This window comes from Ursus arctos, unplaced genomic scaffold, assembly GCF_023065955.2.
Source record: "Ursus arctos isolate Adak ecotype North America unplaced genomic scaffold, UrsArc2.0 scaffold_4, whole genome shotgun sequence".
Lineage (NCBI taxonomy): Eukaryota > Metazoa > Chordata > Mammalia > Carnivora > Ursidae > Ursus > Ursus arctos.
The window spans coordinates 25,144,124-25,161,897 of NW_026623056.1; the positions used below are offsets into that span (position 1 = coordinate 25,144,124).

The 17,774-nt window shown below is 38.7% G+C and overlaps 1 protein-coding gene across 7 annotated transcripts in view; it reads right to left on the reverse strand.

Annotated features, from left to right (window-relative positions):
• The window catches only part of ATP13A3 (ATPase 13A3), an 87,440-nt gene that overhangs the window by 27,133 nt on the left and 42,533 nt on the right, over positions 1 to 17,774 (reverse strand). For all 7 annotated transcript variants that reach the window (XM_048214968.2, XM_026496284.4, XM_044383203.3 and 4 more), the window contains 7 exons: positions 14,690 to 14,840; positions 8,264 to 8,380; positions 7,630 to 7,647; positions 7,384 to 7,537; positions 7,164 to 7,284; positions 2,720 to 2,844; positions 955 to 1,130 (listed from right to left, as the gene is read on the reverse strand). In XM_048214968.2, coding sequence (XP_048070925.1) covers positions 955 to 1,130; positions 2,720 to 2,844; positions 7,164 to 7,284; positions 7,384 to 7,537; positions 7,630 to 7,647; positions 8,264 to 8,380; positions 14,690 to 14,840 — 862 coding nt within the window. The remainder of the gene's footprint in view (positions 1 to 954; positions 1,131 to 2,719; positions 2,845 to 7,163; positions 7,285 to 7,383; positions 7,538 to 7,629; positions 7,648 to 8,263; positions 8,381 to 14,689; positions 14,841 to 17,774) is intronic.

A 17,774-nucleotide genomic window follows, 5' to 3' on the forward strand; every position in this document is an offset into this window, starting at 1 on the left:
CTGTGCATGAGACATTCAGAACAATATTTAGGCAGCCAGACCAAGTAATACAATCCTATCTTAAATACATCTGATCTAGGGGCGCTTGGGTGGCTCAGCTGGTTAAGCGTCTGCCTTCGGCTCTGGTCATAATCCCAGGGTCCTGGGATCGAGCCCCACACTGGGCTCCCTCTCAGTGGGAGAGCCTGCTTCTCCCTCTCTCTCTGCCTGCCGTTTCCCTGCTTGTACTCTCTTTGTCAAATAAATAAATAAAATCTTTATTAAAAAAATTCACATATATATATATATATATTTCATCTAAAACTAAATTCTTCCATCTGATATTTTACATAAAATAATGAAAGTTTAACACTTATTAAAAGTAAAAGGAAATTCAGTTTTAAGGTAATCTACCTATACTGCTTATTAAAAAAAAAAAAAACCTAAATATCAGCTTCGGTTTGAAATAATGCATAGACTAATAAATACTATGGACCACCTGCATCATTTATCATTACTTTTAAGATAGAATAGGGGTGCCTGGGTGACTCAGTCCGTTAAGTGGCCACTCTTGGTTTCGGTTCAGATCTCCTGGATCGTGGGATCAAGCCCTGCGTCAGGTTCTTAGCTCAGCAGGGAGTCTGCTTGGGGATTCTCTCCCTCTGCCCCTCCCCCCATTCTCACACACTCTCTCTCCTCTCAAATAAATAAATAGATCTTTTTAAAAAATTAAAATAGGACAAACATCTGGGATTCTCATACTCTAAAATGGTGCTTTCTCAGCTTTGGCTAAATATCACAATTTGAGGTACCTGGGTCTTACCTAGTCCTAATGAATCAATCTCTGAGAAGATGGCCCAGGCGTCTGTTTTCATGTATTTTCTGTTGTGTTGTGTTTTAATGCACCACTTTTTATTGTTTCAGACTAAATTCAAACAAGCAAGCTTCAAAAGGAAAAATTCTTCTTGACATTACCTCTGAGTCAATTGCTGATGAATTACTGCACTGTGTTAGGGTGTCTGCATAATGCCAGTTTATCTTGGCAACTTTTCCATCCTTTGGAGGTAATGCTTCAGCAATAATAACTTTATCCTGAGGTAGTATCATTCCACAGTCTCTGGCCACAGAAACAGCAGTCAACATATTGTCACCTAATTTTCAAAACATTGAAGATACATTACAATTAAGATGGAAACATAAATGTATTCAACAATAAATACTTATCAAGAATATCTATTACCCCATGACTGGGCTTGGCAAAATGAAGACAACGTACCGTATTACTCTTGGATCTTAAAAATAACAAAAATCAAAACATACTTTTCAAAGGAAGCCTCAAATAATTCAAGCACACGTATGCTAAATAGACCACTCTCACCTACAATTTGTAAAGCCAGATACACTGTGCATCTCTCTCAGTCATGCACTAGTAGTACCCCCGACACCTGGCACAGTGCTACATACACACCAAGCAGGTGCTCACACAATACTTGTTGAAATAACTTGGGAGTGACTGGTGGTCTGTACAAGAATCCCTAATATCACAGGAAAAAAGGAATGGATTACAAAAGCAACACTATAGCAAGGTAACAAGAATACAATGTTTAGAAGATATGAAGAGAAGACAGACATCTTCTCAGTCATGAGGAGGAGAGAAATGAAAAGAAGCCCTGTCAGGACAGGATCAAGAAAATATAAATATATGTGAAAGGCCGGCAAAGGTCTGGGAAGTCCACCACTGCCACAACTAAAGGGCAACAGGATTTCCTCCCCCAATTCCCACACACTATTTCCAACGGTGTCCTCCTGTGACCAGACAGACCCCCGTGGGACACAGGCCACAATCTGTCATGGCAGGGAAAGACGGGGAAGAGAAAGAGATGGAAAGTACTCTGAAGGAGGAATCATTAAAATCAATGAACTGCTGGAATGCTAATAAATTTCATTTCCTGAGCTACATAGTGGTAAGTATGCTATTAGATGGATCTCAAGGTCTGAAACAAAAAAATGTCAACTGCCTTTTCCATATAAGTCTTAGCGAACACACAAAAGAGCCATAAAATGATTATCTTAATTCTGATTATTTACTAAGAGAAAAGTACTTAGAGCTGCCACAATTTCACACAGCTAAGGAATGGGAATTATCTAATATCAACAATATAACACCACCAGGAGAACCATTTGGATATAGTCATCAGAAATCAAAAACCAATCAAATAATGGCTATTTTCACTAGTATGCATTCAGGCAATGATAATAAACATACTCTAACACATAAAAGTGTAATTCTAACAAATATCTATTAATCATTTGTTAGGCATCTGACACAGTTCTAAAAATTGCAGAAGACCCCAAAATGAACAAAACATTCTTTTAATCTTCTGCTCTAGAATCTTATGCTCTAGTAGAGAAAACATATCTACAAAGAGCTTACACAAGATACAATAACTGCTATAAAAAACATATGATTAAAGAGAGGCAAAAAAAAAAGAAGCAAAATCTAAATTTATACAGTATGCCCTTCACTGTTTTACTATTTCTATACGCAGAATTTGCTAGACCTCAAAAGAGTATTGCAAAGTTATCTATACCTTTAAAAAACATTCTGAGTTGAAATGGGGCAAGGTAGGGTGGAGCCACTACATGCTTTTATAACTAACTGATCATTCCACAATATCCTATAACCTGAACTCTTAAGAGTCACATTCAATTTTTACTGTGTCCTTTTATAAAGTCTAACCTGTGACCATGACAGTGCGAATGTTGGCTTTATGCAAATCTTCAAGTACTGCAGGGGTTTCTTGCTTCAATTTGTTCTGCATTACAATTAATCCCATAAAATCCATGTTGTTTTCAATGACATCTCTGCAGAAAAAGAAATTTTAACGGACAATGGTTTAGTCCAGAGAACAGATACTATTCTCTTTATATTACTAAAGCAATTTAAAATTCTCATAAATTACAAATTGAAACATTTTATATACTGAATAAGCCATAAATGTGTGTATTTGAGTTTAATATCTAAAAAAATTTATCACTGGAAAAATAATTCCCAAGAGGTGTATTTTGAAATAAAATTTTACCCTTTGAAATGTGAGAAATAAGGATAATTTGGGAGTGTTATCTTTGTAAGACACTAAACACCTGTAGTACTAAAGAATGTTCATCTTGTGTTCTACCCACAAAATGAGTAAGCATAAACAAATCTATACTTTACTGTCCCCCCATACAACATACCCTAACATAAACGTTAAGAGAAAAGGAAAACGTGACCATAAGCACACTCAATACAGTAATACTGGATTCATTATTATCAAGCCTTTGGTGAATTTTAGAAGACTCCCGATCAAATTCTTTTTAAGATTTTATTTATTTGAGAGAGACAGAGAGAGAGGGAGCACAAGAAGGGGTAGGGTCAGAGGGAGAAACAGACTCTCGCTGAGGGGGGAGCCCGATATGGGGCTTGATCCTCGGACTCCAGGATCATGACCTGAGCTGGAGGCAGACGCTTAATGGAGTGAGCCACCCAGGCGCCTCTAGACTGACTCTTGATCAAATTCTTGACCCTGAAAGTGTGATACAAAAACTATTTAGCAGTCTGACAATGAGATCTACATGGGTCACAGAGACAGGGCTCTTACAATATTTATTAATAATCGGGGCACTTGGGTGGCTCAGTCATTAAGCGTCTGCCTTCGGCTCAGGTCATGATCCCAGGGTCCTGGGATTGAGCCCTGCTTCAGGCTCCCCGCTCAGCAAGGAGCCTGCTTCTCCCTCTCCCTCTGCCTGCTACTCCTCTTACTTGTGCTCGCTCTGTCAAATAAACAAATAAAATCTTTTTAAAATTTTTTTCCTTTAAAAAATAGTTATTAATATTCAATAGCTATCAAGATGCTATTCCTTCAAAAGTTGAGTACCTACTCTGCACCAAGTAGTACTACTAGTCATTGGGAGGTCAAAGATGAAAAGTCATGATCTCTACCGTCAAGGTGCTCTTTTTGGGGAAACAGATATGACGACAAAGAGATACATGCAGGGGGCCTGAGTGGCTCAGTTGGTTGAGCATCCGACTCTTTATTTTGGCTCAAGTCATATCTTGGGGTTGTGAGATCGAGTCCCACACTTGGTATGGAACCTGCTTGAGATTCTCTCCCTCTTGCCCCTCCTCCCTCTCACTCTCTCTCAAATAAAGAAATACTCTTAAAAAAAAGAGACAGAGATGTGCATGCAAAACTAGCGTGCGCTTCAGCATCATCATGGAGATGGCTGCATTCTTAAGAAATCTCAAGCCACCAAAATTATATCACAGAAATATTTTTTTTCCTTTTTTTTTTTAAAGTAGGCTCCACACCCAGCAAGGTGCTCAATGCGAGGCTTGAACTCATGATCGAGAGATCAGGACCTCAACTGAGATCAAGAGTTCGACACTTAACAAACTGAACCACCCAGGTGCCCCAGAAATACTTTTTTCAATGAAGAAAGAAGACTTGAGGTTAGGGACCAAAATTCCAGACTTGCCATAAGAAGTGGTTTTTCGACAAAATTCAATAAAGGCACTTTAAGTACGTAGCTCTAAAACCTAAACAATCTTTGAGATATAATTTATAAGTATGGGTGGTAAAGGTATTAAACAACAGGAAACAATACAAATGACAGACACTGCTGGTGGTGACAGGAGAAATAAGCCTTGAAGTTTGAAAATGCATTTCAAGGAACAAAGCTATACTGATGTGAAACTCTGGGGTCCAAGCACTGTAGCCGTTTCCCCATGACCTGCTAGTTTCTGGCTGCTACTGGCTTCCTAACTTTCCAATGAATGACATAGGTCGTGGAAATTTTGTCCCCTAGTGAATGAACAATACAATATTCAAGATATGAAGGTTCAAGCTATAAGAGAAATGTCAAAACCTGCCCCTAAAAGATAGACTGGAAAGATGGCCAAGGTCTTGGTTTAAAGACGCAAAAGAAGGGCAGCAGAGAAAAGAGATGAAAGTTGACAGGGATAGGATATTCTGGGCAGAAGGAATAGCCTCTTCAAGGGCACGGAAGGATGACTGGATAGGACAGGTTCAAGAAATACGGACAAATCAGTAGTTAGTCTTTAAGGTGAAAAATGGCAAAAGACAAAGCTGTAGAGAGAGAAGAGCCTAACGTGCCCTTCACAGGCATTCGAACACAGTATTTTACACGTGTACCTCCCAACCATGCACATCCGTCACATCATCTGGCTACTGCTTTTTTTTTTTTTTTTTTTTTGAAACGTTCAAGCTTAAACCACATCCCCCAAACATTCTGTGTGGATAGGCAGAATTCCTAACATAGCTTTTCCTTTTAACTATTGGGCTATCCACTCCACTCCTTTAGTTCTCATTCAGAAAAACAGGATTGTACTATCAACACTGCCCTAACTCTTTACACTTAGCATGCCTGGAATACAGGTATCTCCCGCTTTTCAAAAGCTTGCATTAGGCCATTTCGCTTGTACGAAGACCTACATTAGTACTTGTTTTCACCAACCCAAAGAAATCTGAAGATTTTTCACTTTCGAGAAAAAAAAGGTGAGAGGCAAAAACAGCATTCAGCATTTGTTCCGCCACGAGCCATTTCAGAGGCAGTGCACCCCCAAGCAGTGAGAGTGGCATTCCCAAGCTCCTTCCCTGGGGATCACAACCAGCATCTCGGCATCAAGCCACGTAGGTCTGAACTGTGTCTGTGAGCGTCTTGTTCTATCTTGATTTACTTTGTGCCTGCATTAGCGAGATGTGTCCTAAGGTATCAGAGCTTAAGAGAGATTATTTTTGGGGTCTGGAAACACTCAGAATTTTTTCTCCATCAATTAATGGTTTCTGTTTTCTGTTTCTTCACTTTAAGCCATTCTGGCTTATGAACAGCTTCACAGGAACGCTCTACTTTTGCATAGTGGGAAAAGCTGTAATTAAAAGAAGTGTTAATAGTCCCTAATTTAGCCACTACCCTATTGATTATGCTATTGATACTATTTAAACCTGAACCTTATGCACAACACATAGAAACAGCTCTTTACGCTGGACTCCTAGAACTGCACTTGCTGAGTCAAATTGTAGGAGCAGTTTAAATTTTGATAGGTACTACACATGTTCATTATGAACTATACAACACTATAGTAACAGTATGCTGTTAACATTTTCTCAAGCCTTCACTAACACTTGGTATTATCAATCTTTTCAATTTCACCAACCTCAAGAGAGAAGTGATGTCTCCTTGTGGTTTTATTTTGTAGTTCCCCAAAGAACTAAATAAAGTGTACTACCATTTTCATGTGTTAATTGGCCATTTGTATGCCTTTTTCTTTCTTTCTTTCTTTCTTTCTTTTTTTTTAAAGATTTTACTTATTTGAGAGAGAGAGCAAGAGTGAGCATGAGCAAGGGGGGAGGAGCAGAGGGAGGGGGAGAAGCAAACTTCCCGCTGAGCAGGGAGCCTGACGCGGGGCTCGATCCCAGGGTCCTGGGATCATGATCTGAGCCAAAGGCAGACACTTAACTGACTGAGCCACCCAGGAGTCCCTGTATGCCTTTTTCTGATTCTTATCTGCTTCTATCACTCTCCCCTTTTTTTCAAATTAAGTGTTATGTGTTTTGTTTCTTTCCTGATGCATATTCCTGATGGTGAACTCTTCCGGTAAATAATGGAAAGCCATTTATTAGAATTCTAGGTAGGAGACTGATATGAGAGCAGAGCTCTCTGGAGGCACTGTGGAACACCAATTGGAGAGAGGAAGACTGGAGAAAAGTAAATGTGATGATGGCAATGTCATCTGACCTTTGGGAGTTGGGAAGGGGGGATTGGTATGACTGGTTATTGTGAAACTCTGACCAAAATAATACTTGGTTTCAACCACTGGGCAAAACCAAGTAGATTATTTGGGGGAAAAAAAATACAGGACAATTATGTTTACATTTTAAAACATAATTGTATTCCTAAAACATGCCTGACACACAGTAGGCACTAAGTAAATATTTAACAAACAAACTGGTAAGAGTTCTGAAGAGTTGTATCTCAATCACCCAAAACATAACATTGCATTGGGTATGGTTGCATACATTTGATAAATATTTAATAAATACGACATGTAAACTGCTGTATATGACTTATATAAACATAAACATTATTGGGTAAACTGTAGGAAAACGATTCATCCACCTTACCTGCTAATATTCTGTACTTTATGCCATGTCAGTTTTGACTCTAATTTTCTGTGTGCAAGAGCAATCACACGGAAGCCCTGTTTAGTGTAATCTTCTAAAACTTTTTCAAAATCGACAGGAACTTTTAAAAAGGAAAAAATAAACGTCATTGTTAAAATTGCAAATATAAGCTCATGCAAATGGCAGAATTTCACTACTCAAAGCCTAGTTGCTTCCTTACCTGTTTCAGGTTTACAGAGACTGGCAATGACCTCAGGTGCTCCTTTCATGTAGGCGTCCATCTTCTTATCCCCTAGCACCCTGGCAACCACACTCATACGTTGCAAAGCAGAAGAAAATGGGAACTGGCGAACAATTCCTATCTCATAAATAGCCTATGTGATTTCAAAAGATGCATAAAGCATTTACTATTTTTTTAGAACTAAAGCAAGTATACTTAAGTAACAAGTAAACATTCTTTACTTACTGGAAGTTCAAACAGCTCCTAAACATAAAACAAAGCAAAAAGAATAAAGAAACAGTACAGATTAGGTCCATTAACATACTCAAGTTTAAAAAAAATAAAACTTGATACATCCACAAAACATTACTTACAAAATAGCAAGGAGCTTTGATTATTTCAAAGTCAGGTTTCAAGACTGCTTCTCTACCACCTCTCATTTAATAAAAATATATCCTTGAATATTTTCACATATTTTGCTATCCTAAAATGTTACCATATTAAGCATTTAAATAAACTAAGGGGGAACATAATTTGAAATTCACCTAAAAATAAAGCCTTTCACATATTCTTTTTACTGAATCCTAAGAATACTGGTGCAATTTAAAAGGATTAATCACCAAGTATCTAAATCACTAGGCACTAAGTTGTTCAATAAATAGGAAGGAAAAGTAATGGTAATGAGAATTAAATCTTAATGTTTTACACAAATACTGCCTGCCACACACCAGGTGTGTAGTTTCGGATAAATGCAGTTAAAATACTCATATCTGCATAAGAGTTAAATAAAGGACATGTGATTTCATCTTCTAGCAACATTTCAAAATGAGAATTAAATATGAGCGTCAACAGTATTATCCAACTTAATGTGATTTCGCACCATTTCTTGGTTTCCTGCAGGTGTGGATTCAGGAAGCAGCTGTTTTGCAGGACGAACCACAGTGGGCATAATTCGATTATGAAGTGCTGTTTCCTCTTCAGTTGCTTCTTCCAGAATCTGAAAGGAAAATATCCAACACATTACTTCATAAAATTCAATTCACTGGTTCTACTTTAAAACAAAACAAAAAAACCATTATGGCTATCTTCAGTAAAAAAAAAAAAAAAGTCAGGGCCCAAGGGATAAATGAGCACTACTAGATCATTAATATAAGTAGAGTAAAATAAAAACAAAATTAGTTAAAGTCCTAGCAACCCATGGAAGATGAGAAGCAGAGGTTAGAAGCGGAATAAGAACCAGAGAAACAGAGAAAAACGTCTCAGTTTGCTCCTACAACCTGCTGATTTAGACTATCTCTGCAAAAGCAGAAGATTCTTGCAGTACCGAAAATGTTCAGTCTATCACCCAGGGGTTCTTTTCTGCTACCAGGAAAGGATTCAAAATATATAGAGTGCAGGGGAGGGGTTGAGATGGTGGAGTAGTAGGGGACGCTGAGCTTGCCTCGTCCCTCGAACACAGCCAGATCAACATCCAACTATTCTGAACAAGTAGGAATATGATCTGAGGATTAAGAAAACAATCTGCATAGCTGGAAGGAGAGAACGTGGCAGATGCGAGGTCTGGAGCCATGAACAGGGGGGAAAGGAAAGCCAAGGGGCCCTGAAGGGAAGGGAACCCTTTCCAAGGAGCAAAGTCAGAAAGAGAGAGAGAGTGGGAGAGAGCACACAATAAGCTAGGGTAAGGAGATCCCCTGGGTCACATGTGGGAGAGATTGCTCCCTTGGAAGAGCATACTTTGCCTCTCCAAGGACAAAAGGCCAGCTGGGAGTCATTGAGCAGAACTCAACAGCAGGGACAGAGGTGTGCGCAGAAGGCAGATAACCTTGTAGCCGCTTTTCACTGTGAGCCACAACAGACCTACACCACTGAGTGCAGCTAACCGGGCCGCTGCTTTTCACTGCCTGCCACAACAGATTCGACCTCTGTGCGACTGCTTTTCTGGGACAGAACAGAGAAGTGGACTGAGTGGCAGCTTTTCGCTGTGCGTTACAATAAACTCTAGCCTCCATGTGTGAACTGTGTGACTGCTTTTCTGGGACAGGATGTTGCTAGGTGCGCCTCGAGGTTCTCCTCTGGGGTAGGGGAGTGGATCTGCACCTTGCCAGGCCCTTTAAAACTTGGGAGTTTTGAATCCCAGTCACTGGCCAGAGCTAAAATACAGAAAAACTACACGGAAGCAAATGAAAATGAAAATACAACAGTTCAAGACCTTTGGGATGCAGCAAAGGTGGGCCTCCAAGGGACGTATAGAGCAATACAGGCCTTCCTCAAGAAATAAGAAAGGTCTCAAATATACAAACTAACCTCAACCTGAAAGAGCCGGAAAAAGAACAGCAAATAAATCCAGCTAAATCCCCAGGAGAAGAGAAATAATAAAGATGAGACCAGAAATCAATAAAACATAACAGATCAACAAAACTAGGAGCTGGTTCTTTAAAAGGATTAACAAGATTGATAAACCCCTAGCCAGACTTAACAAAAAGAAAAGAGAAAGGACCCAAATAAATAAAAGCATGAATGAAAGAGGAGAGAGCACAACCACCACCAAAGAAATACAAACAATCTTAAGAGAATATTATGAGCAATTATATGCCAACAATTAGGCAATCTAGAAGAAATGGATAAATTCCTAGAAACATATAAACTACCAAAACTTAAACAGGAAGAAAAAGAAAACCTGAACAGAACCAAAACCAGCAAGGAAATTGGATCAGTAATCAAAAATCTCCCAACAAACAAGAGTCCAGGGCCAGATGGCTTCCGATGGGAATTCTAACAAATTCAAAGAAGAACAAATTTAAAGAAGAATTAATACCTATTCTTCTAAAACTGTTCCAAAAAATAGAAATGGAAGGAAAACTTCCAAACTTGTTCTATGAAGCCACTATTACCTGGATCCCAAAACCAGACAAAGACCCCAACAAAAAGGACAATTACGGACCGATATCCCTGATGAACATGGATGCAAAAATTCTCACCAAGATCCTAACCAACAGGATTCAAGAGTACATTAAAAGGATTATTCACCACAATCAAGTGGGATTTATTCCTGGGCAGGGATGGTTTAACATCTGCAAATCAATCAACGTGATACACATTAATAAAAGAAAAGATCAGAACCATATGATCCTCTCCATTGATGCAGAAAAAGCATTTGACAAAGTACAGCATCCTTTCTTGATAAAACCCTCCACAATGTAGGGATAGATGGAACATACCTCTACATCATAAAAGACATATACGAAAGACCCACAGTTAATACCACCCACAACTAGGAAAAACAGTGCTTTTCCCCAAAGGTCAGGAACACAACAGGATGTCCACTCTCACCACTGTTACTAAACAATGGAGTACTGGAAGTCCTAGCCTCAGCAATCAGACAACAAAAAGAAATAAAAGGCATCCAGATCAGCAAAGAAGCAGCCAAACTTTCACTCTTCACAGACGACATGATACTCTATGTAGAAAACTCGAAAGACTCCAGCAAAACAATTGCTAGAACTGATACAGGAATTCAGCAAAGTGGCAGGACAGAAAATCAAAGCACAGAAGTATGGTCCATTTCTACACAGTAACGATGAAGCAGCAGAAAAAGAAATCAAAGAATTGATCCTATTCACAACTGCACCAAAAACCATAAAATACCTAGGAATAAACCTAACTAAAGAGTTAAGAGATCTATATTCTGAAAACTACAGAACACTTTTGAAAGAAATTGAGGAAGACACAAAGAAATGGAAAAACATTCCATGCTCATGGACTGGAAGAACAAATATTGTTAAAATTTCTATAGTACCCAAAGCAATCTACACACTCACTGCAATCTCTATCAAAATACCACCAGCATTTTTTACTGGAACAAACAATCCTACGATTTGTATGGAACCAGAAAAGACCACAAATTGCCAAAGGAATGTTGAAAAAGAAAACCAAAGTTGGGAGGCATCACAATTCCAAAGCTGTAATCATCAAGACAGTATGGTACTGGCACAAAAACAGACACATATATCAATGGAACAGAATAGAGAACCCAGAAATGGACCCTCAACTCTATGGTCAACTAATCTTTAACAAAGCACGAAAGAACATCTAATGGAAAAAAGACAATCTCTTCAACAAATGGTGTTGGGAAAACTGGACAGCCACGTGCAGAAAAATGAAACTGGACCACTTTCTTACACCATACACTAAAATAAATCCAAAATGGATGAAAGACCTAAATTTAAGAGGAATCCATCAAAATCCTAGAGGAAAACACAGGCAGCAACCTCTTTGACCTCAGCTGCAGTAAATTCTTGCTAGACACGTCTTCAGAGGCAAGCAAAAATGAACTACTCGGACTCATCAAGATAAAAGGCTTTTGCACAGCAAAGGAAACAATCAACAAAACTAAAAGGCAACCTATGAAATGGGAGAAGATATCTGCAAATGACATATCAGATAAAGGGCTAGTATCCAAAATCTATAGAGAACTCACCAAACTCAACACCCGAAAAACAAAAAAACTCAATCAAGAACTGGGCAGAAGACATGAACAGACATTTCTCCAAAGATACAAATGGCTGACACATGAAAAAATGCTTGACACAACTGGGCATCAGGGAAATACAAATCAAAACCACAATGAGGTACCACCTCACACCAGTCAGAATGGCTAAAATTAACAACTCTGGAAACAACACGTGTTAGTGAGGATGTAGAGAAAGGGGAACCCTCTTACACTATTGGTGGGAATGCAAACTGGTGCAGCTGCTCTGGAAAACAGTATGGAGGTTCATAAAAAAACTAAAAATACAGCTACCCTACAACCTAGCAATTGCCCTACTGGGTATTTATCCAAAGAATAAAAAAACAGTTAATCAAGGGGCACATGCACCCTGATGTTTATAGCAGCAATGTCCACAAATAACCAAAATATGGAAAGAGCCCAGATGTCCATCGACAGATGAATGGATCAAGAAGATGTGGTATATATATGTGTGTACACACGTACGTACGTACACACACACACACACACACCACAGAATATTATTCAGCCTTCAAAAAGAATGAAATCTTGCCATTTGCAACGATGTGGATGGAACTAGGGGGTACTATGCTAAGCGAAATAAGTCAGCACTGGGTGTTATATGCAACTGATGAACCACTAAATTCTACCCCTGAAACTAATAATCCCCTACATGTTAAGTAAATTGGATTTAAATAAAAAAATAAAAGTACATGGAGCTCAGATATGGTTAAGTAGAACCTCTGGACCAAGCACACACTAAGGTACAAAGATTTGAGTTTAGTGTTTCAGACTAAACATTTCTGGTTAAGATACTACTACCCTAAATGCTTGAAATTTAATTTAAAAACATATTTTTGGTGAAATAATTCCAACAAAAACTGTATTAAATACACATATAGGGGCGCCTGGGTGGCACAGCGGTTAAGCATCTGCCTTCGGCTCAGGGCGTGATCCCGGCGTTCTGGGATCGAGCCCCACATCAGGCTCCTCCACTATGAGCCTGCTTCTTCCTCTCCCACTCCCCCTGCTTGTGTTCCCTCTCTCGCTGGCTGTCTCTCTCTCTGTCAAATAAATAAATAAAATCTTTAAAAAATAAATAAATAAATAAATACACATATACAAGAAATAATAAACTAATTTGACTTAAAAACGAAGGAATCAATCAATGGGAAAATGATTGGGAAGGGAACTGTATCCAATTAGCCAACTGGATACAATTCTAAGACAAGTTTAACATCTCTGAAATTGAGATGTATCTTATATGGCATCCATCACATCACGTAACAGCAGTGCCTGGTTACATGGAAATATTCCATTGATACTGTGGGGTAAGATTAAACATCAAGGCATCTCAGAGTAAACAAAGCATGCTATTATACAAACTTAATTATAAAGCCAGTTTGTTTTGTTTTTTTTAAGACCTGCAAACAGAACCCTAAATCTAAAGATGATCAATCAGTCCTATTTTCCCTTACTCTTAAATTTTTCTCTGTAGGCTTTTTGGGAATTAAATTTGACAAGTATTTATTTTGGGCTATCAGAAGATGGCCATTCATCTCTCTCCCTGACAAAACATTAACCAAATACAAATAGTAATAATAATAATAATTATAAACCTATAGAAGTAAACAGAAAGTAAAAAAAGGAGAAGGATTTCAAATATAAATATAAAAGGAAAATTGAAACATATTGATGGATATAGCAATGAAATAAACAGTAGCCCAAAATAAAACACAAGTGGACATACAGGAGAGGTACATTTCTTAATAGCCAGAATAGTGGAGCTAAGCAAAAAAACAAAAAAAAACAGGGGTCACTGTCCAGAGATATGAACTACCTACCTGAGAGGAAGAAGGGCTGCTAATGTGAGGGTCAGCACTCCAGAACACAGCTCTGCCCGGGGAAGCACTGTGGGAGCAGGTGGGGAAAGCAACCTAAAAGGCTAATTCTGCAACTCTGGACTGAGGCATGCCTGCTGAAGAGACCTCACCCTCAGCACACAGTGAGCTCCCCTTGGTCAGCCTTTCATCTCAGGGGAGACACATCTCAAGAAAACAGACTAACACACTACAGGCAAGAATAAAAACCTGATTGCAGCTACCCAGAATTATCAAATCAAACCTTCATTCTTAAATATGGAAGTACCATCCAGATGTATAATGAAAACCAAAAGCATGAAGGAAGACCAAGTATAGGGACGGAAAAAGAAAACTGACCCAGAGAAAATAACCGATTCAGAAGCCAGAAGAGAACGTTAAAAACAAACTTATTATTCCATCTGTAAAAGAACTTAATGCTGTGAAATGATAACCAGAAAACATAGCAAGCACTCAAATTAAAATGATCAACAACAAATAGAAAGCTATAAACAAATAAACCTGTGTGTGTATACATGTGTGTGTGTAAATACAGAAAGTAGAAAACGGAGACAAAAGAACACTGAAGACACAGAGCGGGCTATACTTTTCACCTATGCTCAACAACGTCACTGCTGAAGATCATCCTACTGACTCGAGCTGGTGACAGCTGGTTTCTGTTATAAACATAATGCAGGCGCCTGAGCAGGTCATCCTCTATGAAAGGTGTTTAAAGTGAGTTAATTTAACTAAAACAGACACTTTTTTACAGAATTATAAATCTTTTTCCAGTGACATATCTTTAGAAATTATACAGTTCCTTTAACGGTACGAGATAGACTTGTCATCAAAACAACTAGCAGAAACAACCTCCTTCTGCAAGGTAATTTTTACTATTATTTTCCTTGAAGTTACTTGTGCTGTAAAATATTGAACTTACCCATCCAATGGCTTCAAACATTTTCAAATCAAGTGGATCCCCAGAAAGCACTCCTTCAATCTTTGTGAGTGAATGACAAGTAGCCATACAAGCAACAAACTGAGACTTTACCAATATCTCATTGCAAACATTTTCTTCTGGCAAAAGGAAACTAAATAGAAAATGCACTGAATTAGATTCATAAATCCCAAGACAATAAATATTCTACACATACTCAAGTTTTAAATTAAAAAATGGAAATGTTTGTATTTCTGCATGTATTAATTTGCACTATAGTTTTTGGCATTCAAAAACATTTTCTTCCATGTAAATTACACATAACTAAAATACCAAATTACCTAAGATTCTGAATAACGATGCTAGACAAACCAATATAAAAAAAACTAGATAACAAATAATAATCAAAACTCCTGCCTATAGGCATATGATAAGAATACATAAAATCTCTTCTGTAAAAACACAAAATGAATGTGTAACACATAATCTTTTCAATGTGAAACTGAGCTCATAATCAAGAAAAGGAAATTTTCAAGTGCCAGAAATGGAAGGAAAGGAAAACCAGGGAGGTGTGAACCTGAGTGATGCTGACTGCCTGAGGAAGAAGGAAGAAGGGAAGGGAGCCACCTCAGTACCCTAAAGCCCCAGGCTTTAATACCCACACAGGAACAGAAGACGAAGTCCTGGCCAAAGTGGGGAGCTCAAACCGAGATGACCTCTTTCACCAAAAATAGCCAGTGCTCTTGAAGAGCATCCTTGGAAAAAGAATATACTACATAAAAGAATGGAGCATCCTGGAAAAAGAATATACTAAAAATAATTTACCTAAGACCCAAAGGCACAACTAAGAATAAGCTTATTTCTTTCTCCCCCTACCCAAAGTTCAAGGAAATAGTTAACATCTGTACAATGTTTACTATGTGCTAGGCGCTGTTCTTTTAACTTTAAACATATCTGATACATGTTCTCCTCACACCACAGGAAGATGTTTTACTGTCCCCATCTTATAGATGAGGAAACTGAAACAGAAGGTAAGTTTCCAAGGTTACACAGTGCGTTAAGTGGCAGAGCAAGGATTCAAACACAGGTCTGGCTTTAGGGCCTCAACTCTGAACCACTACACCACTCAGGATAGGATCTGGGTTTGAATACACACTACTGCAGGTCCAGAAATCCTCAGGTTATGAAAGTAACATTAAAGCTCATCTGGCACCACGGATACCACTCTTGGCCAAGCACAGTCAAAACTCTCCAGGGAGGAGCTCCCACACAGCCACAAAGAAATTTCACAGAAAAATCCTGCTAAGCCTAAGTCCATAATTTAAAAATGCACTGGGAAACATTCCCATGGCTCAACAGACACAACAAAGACAAAATTAGAATCCCATAAATTTGAGATAATAGAATAGCAATCAGAAAGAATGCAAAAAAGGGCACTTTTAAATTAAAGACTCAGAAAAAGAACAAGACACCACGGGGGGAAAGGAGGAGAGGCAGACTTGGAAAGAACCAAATGCACTTTCTTGTTTAACCTATGGCCAGGATTCCCAGATGGAGAAAACAAAGAATGGGAGAAAAGTCATAACGGTATAGGGGGAAAAGTTGCAATTTTTCCAGAATTTATGAAAAGCATGAATCTTTGGAATCAAAAAGCAAATGAGTCCTACACAAATAAAAAGAGACTGCAAAAATCAAGGATAAAGAAGTACTCTTAAAACAACAATAAGAAAAGGAGTCGGGAGAAATGGAATCACGCCATCAAAGCGCTGAGAGAACAGCTGACACCCTGGAAAGCTATGGAGCTACGCCGTCCTTCAAAAGTGAAAATGGAGGAAGCCCTAACAAACGCAGCTGCCGAAGAGGGCAGTGCAGTCCAGGGGAGTGAGGCAGAAGCAGCAGTGGTTGGCAAAGACAGTCGTGAACTCAGGAAAACCTCAGCACGCAGATGGCATAAAACCCAAGGCCTAATCATAAAATACTGTGCCAACAGATCCACATAAATAAGGGAGGGGGATAATCAAAAAAGCACTCTACGGTCCATGGTTTCCTGGGGGGTTTTAGAAACCCAGAAAAGACACCCATGAACTTTATAGACTCTAAATAAGACCGTTAATTTAGGACAAGCAGTAAAGGATTAAAATGTAGAAATTCTGAGAAAATGTGCAAAAATATGAGAGAGAAATTTGAGGAAATGTGTGTGTGAACTAGGGTGAGGAATTGTAGAAATAAGTTCCAATATATCTGTAATTACAAGTGTGAACACAACGGCACAAGATCAAAAAGTAAAGCAATGGAAAAGAAGACACACTAGGCAAACATTAGACCAAAGAAAGCTGTAGAAATATAAGATGAAAGGGAATTGAAGGCAAAATGCATTAGGGAGAAATAAGGTCACAAAGTCACAATGTGACACACTATTTATCAAGAAGATGTAACAACTTTGAAATTACATGAACCAAACAATATTCTCTCCAACTACAAACCTAAATCTCACAGACTTCTGAGGGGGGACAAATGACATAAACACAACTACTAAGCCGTCAAAAGACAACAAAAACAAAAGTAAAAAGACCAGACAGACAGTTGGAATACTTTTGTAATTCATCGTACTGAAAAAGATTACCACCCCAAAATACGAAGAACTTCTAATAAATGAGTAAGATAAAGACTAAGAACACAACAGAAAAATTGTGTCACAGAAGAATGCTAAATGACCATCCTTCCAAAAAGGTGAAAATAAGATCAGCCTATTAAGTACTGAGGAAGCTGCAAAGAGGCACAATGTAAGACCGTTCTATGTCTATCCATGTGGCAATCATGAGAAGTCTGACAGTACCAAGTTGGGCAAGGACTGGAACAACAGGATCTCACACGTACTGAGGGAGAGTGTGAGCAGCATCACCCAGAGAGGAACCAGGCAGCCCCTACTAAACCTGCAGCCGTGCAGGTGCTATAACCCAGCACTGACATCCTTAAAAAGCTGGTTTATCGAAACTCAACCACATGCTCACCAGTTGTGTAGAAGAACTACAACTGCAGCACTAGCTGTGAAAGGGGAAAGGGAGAAAACACTGAAATTGCCCCTTCG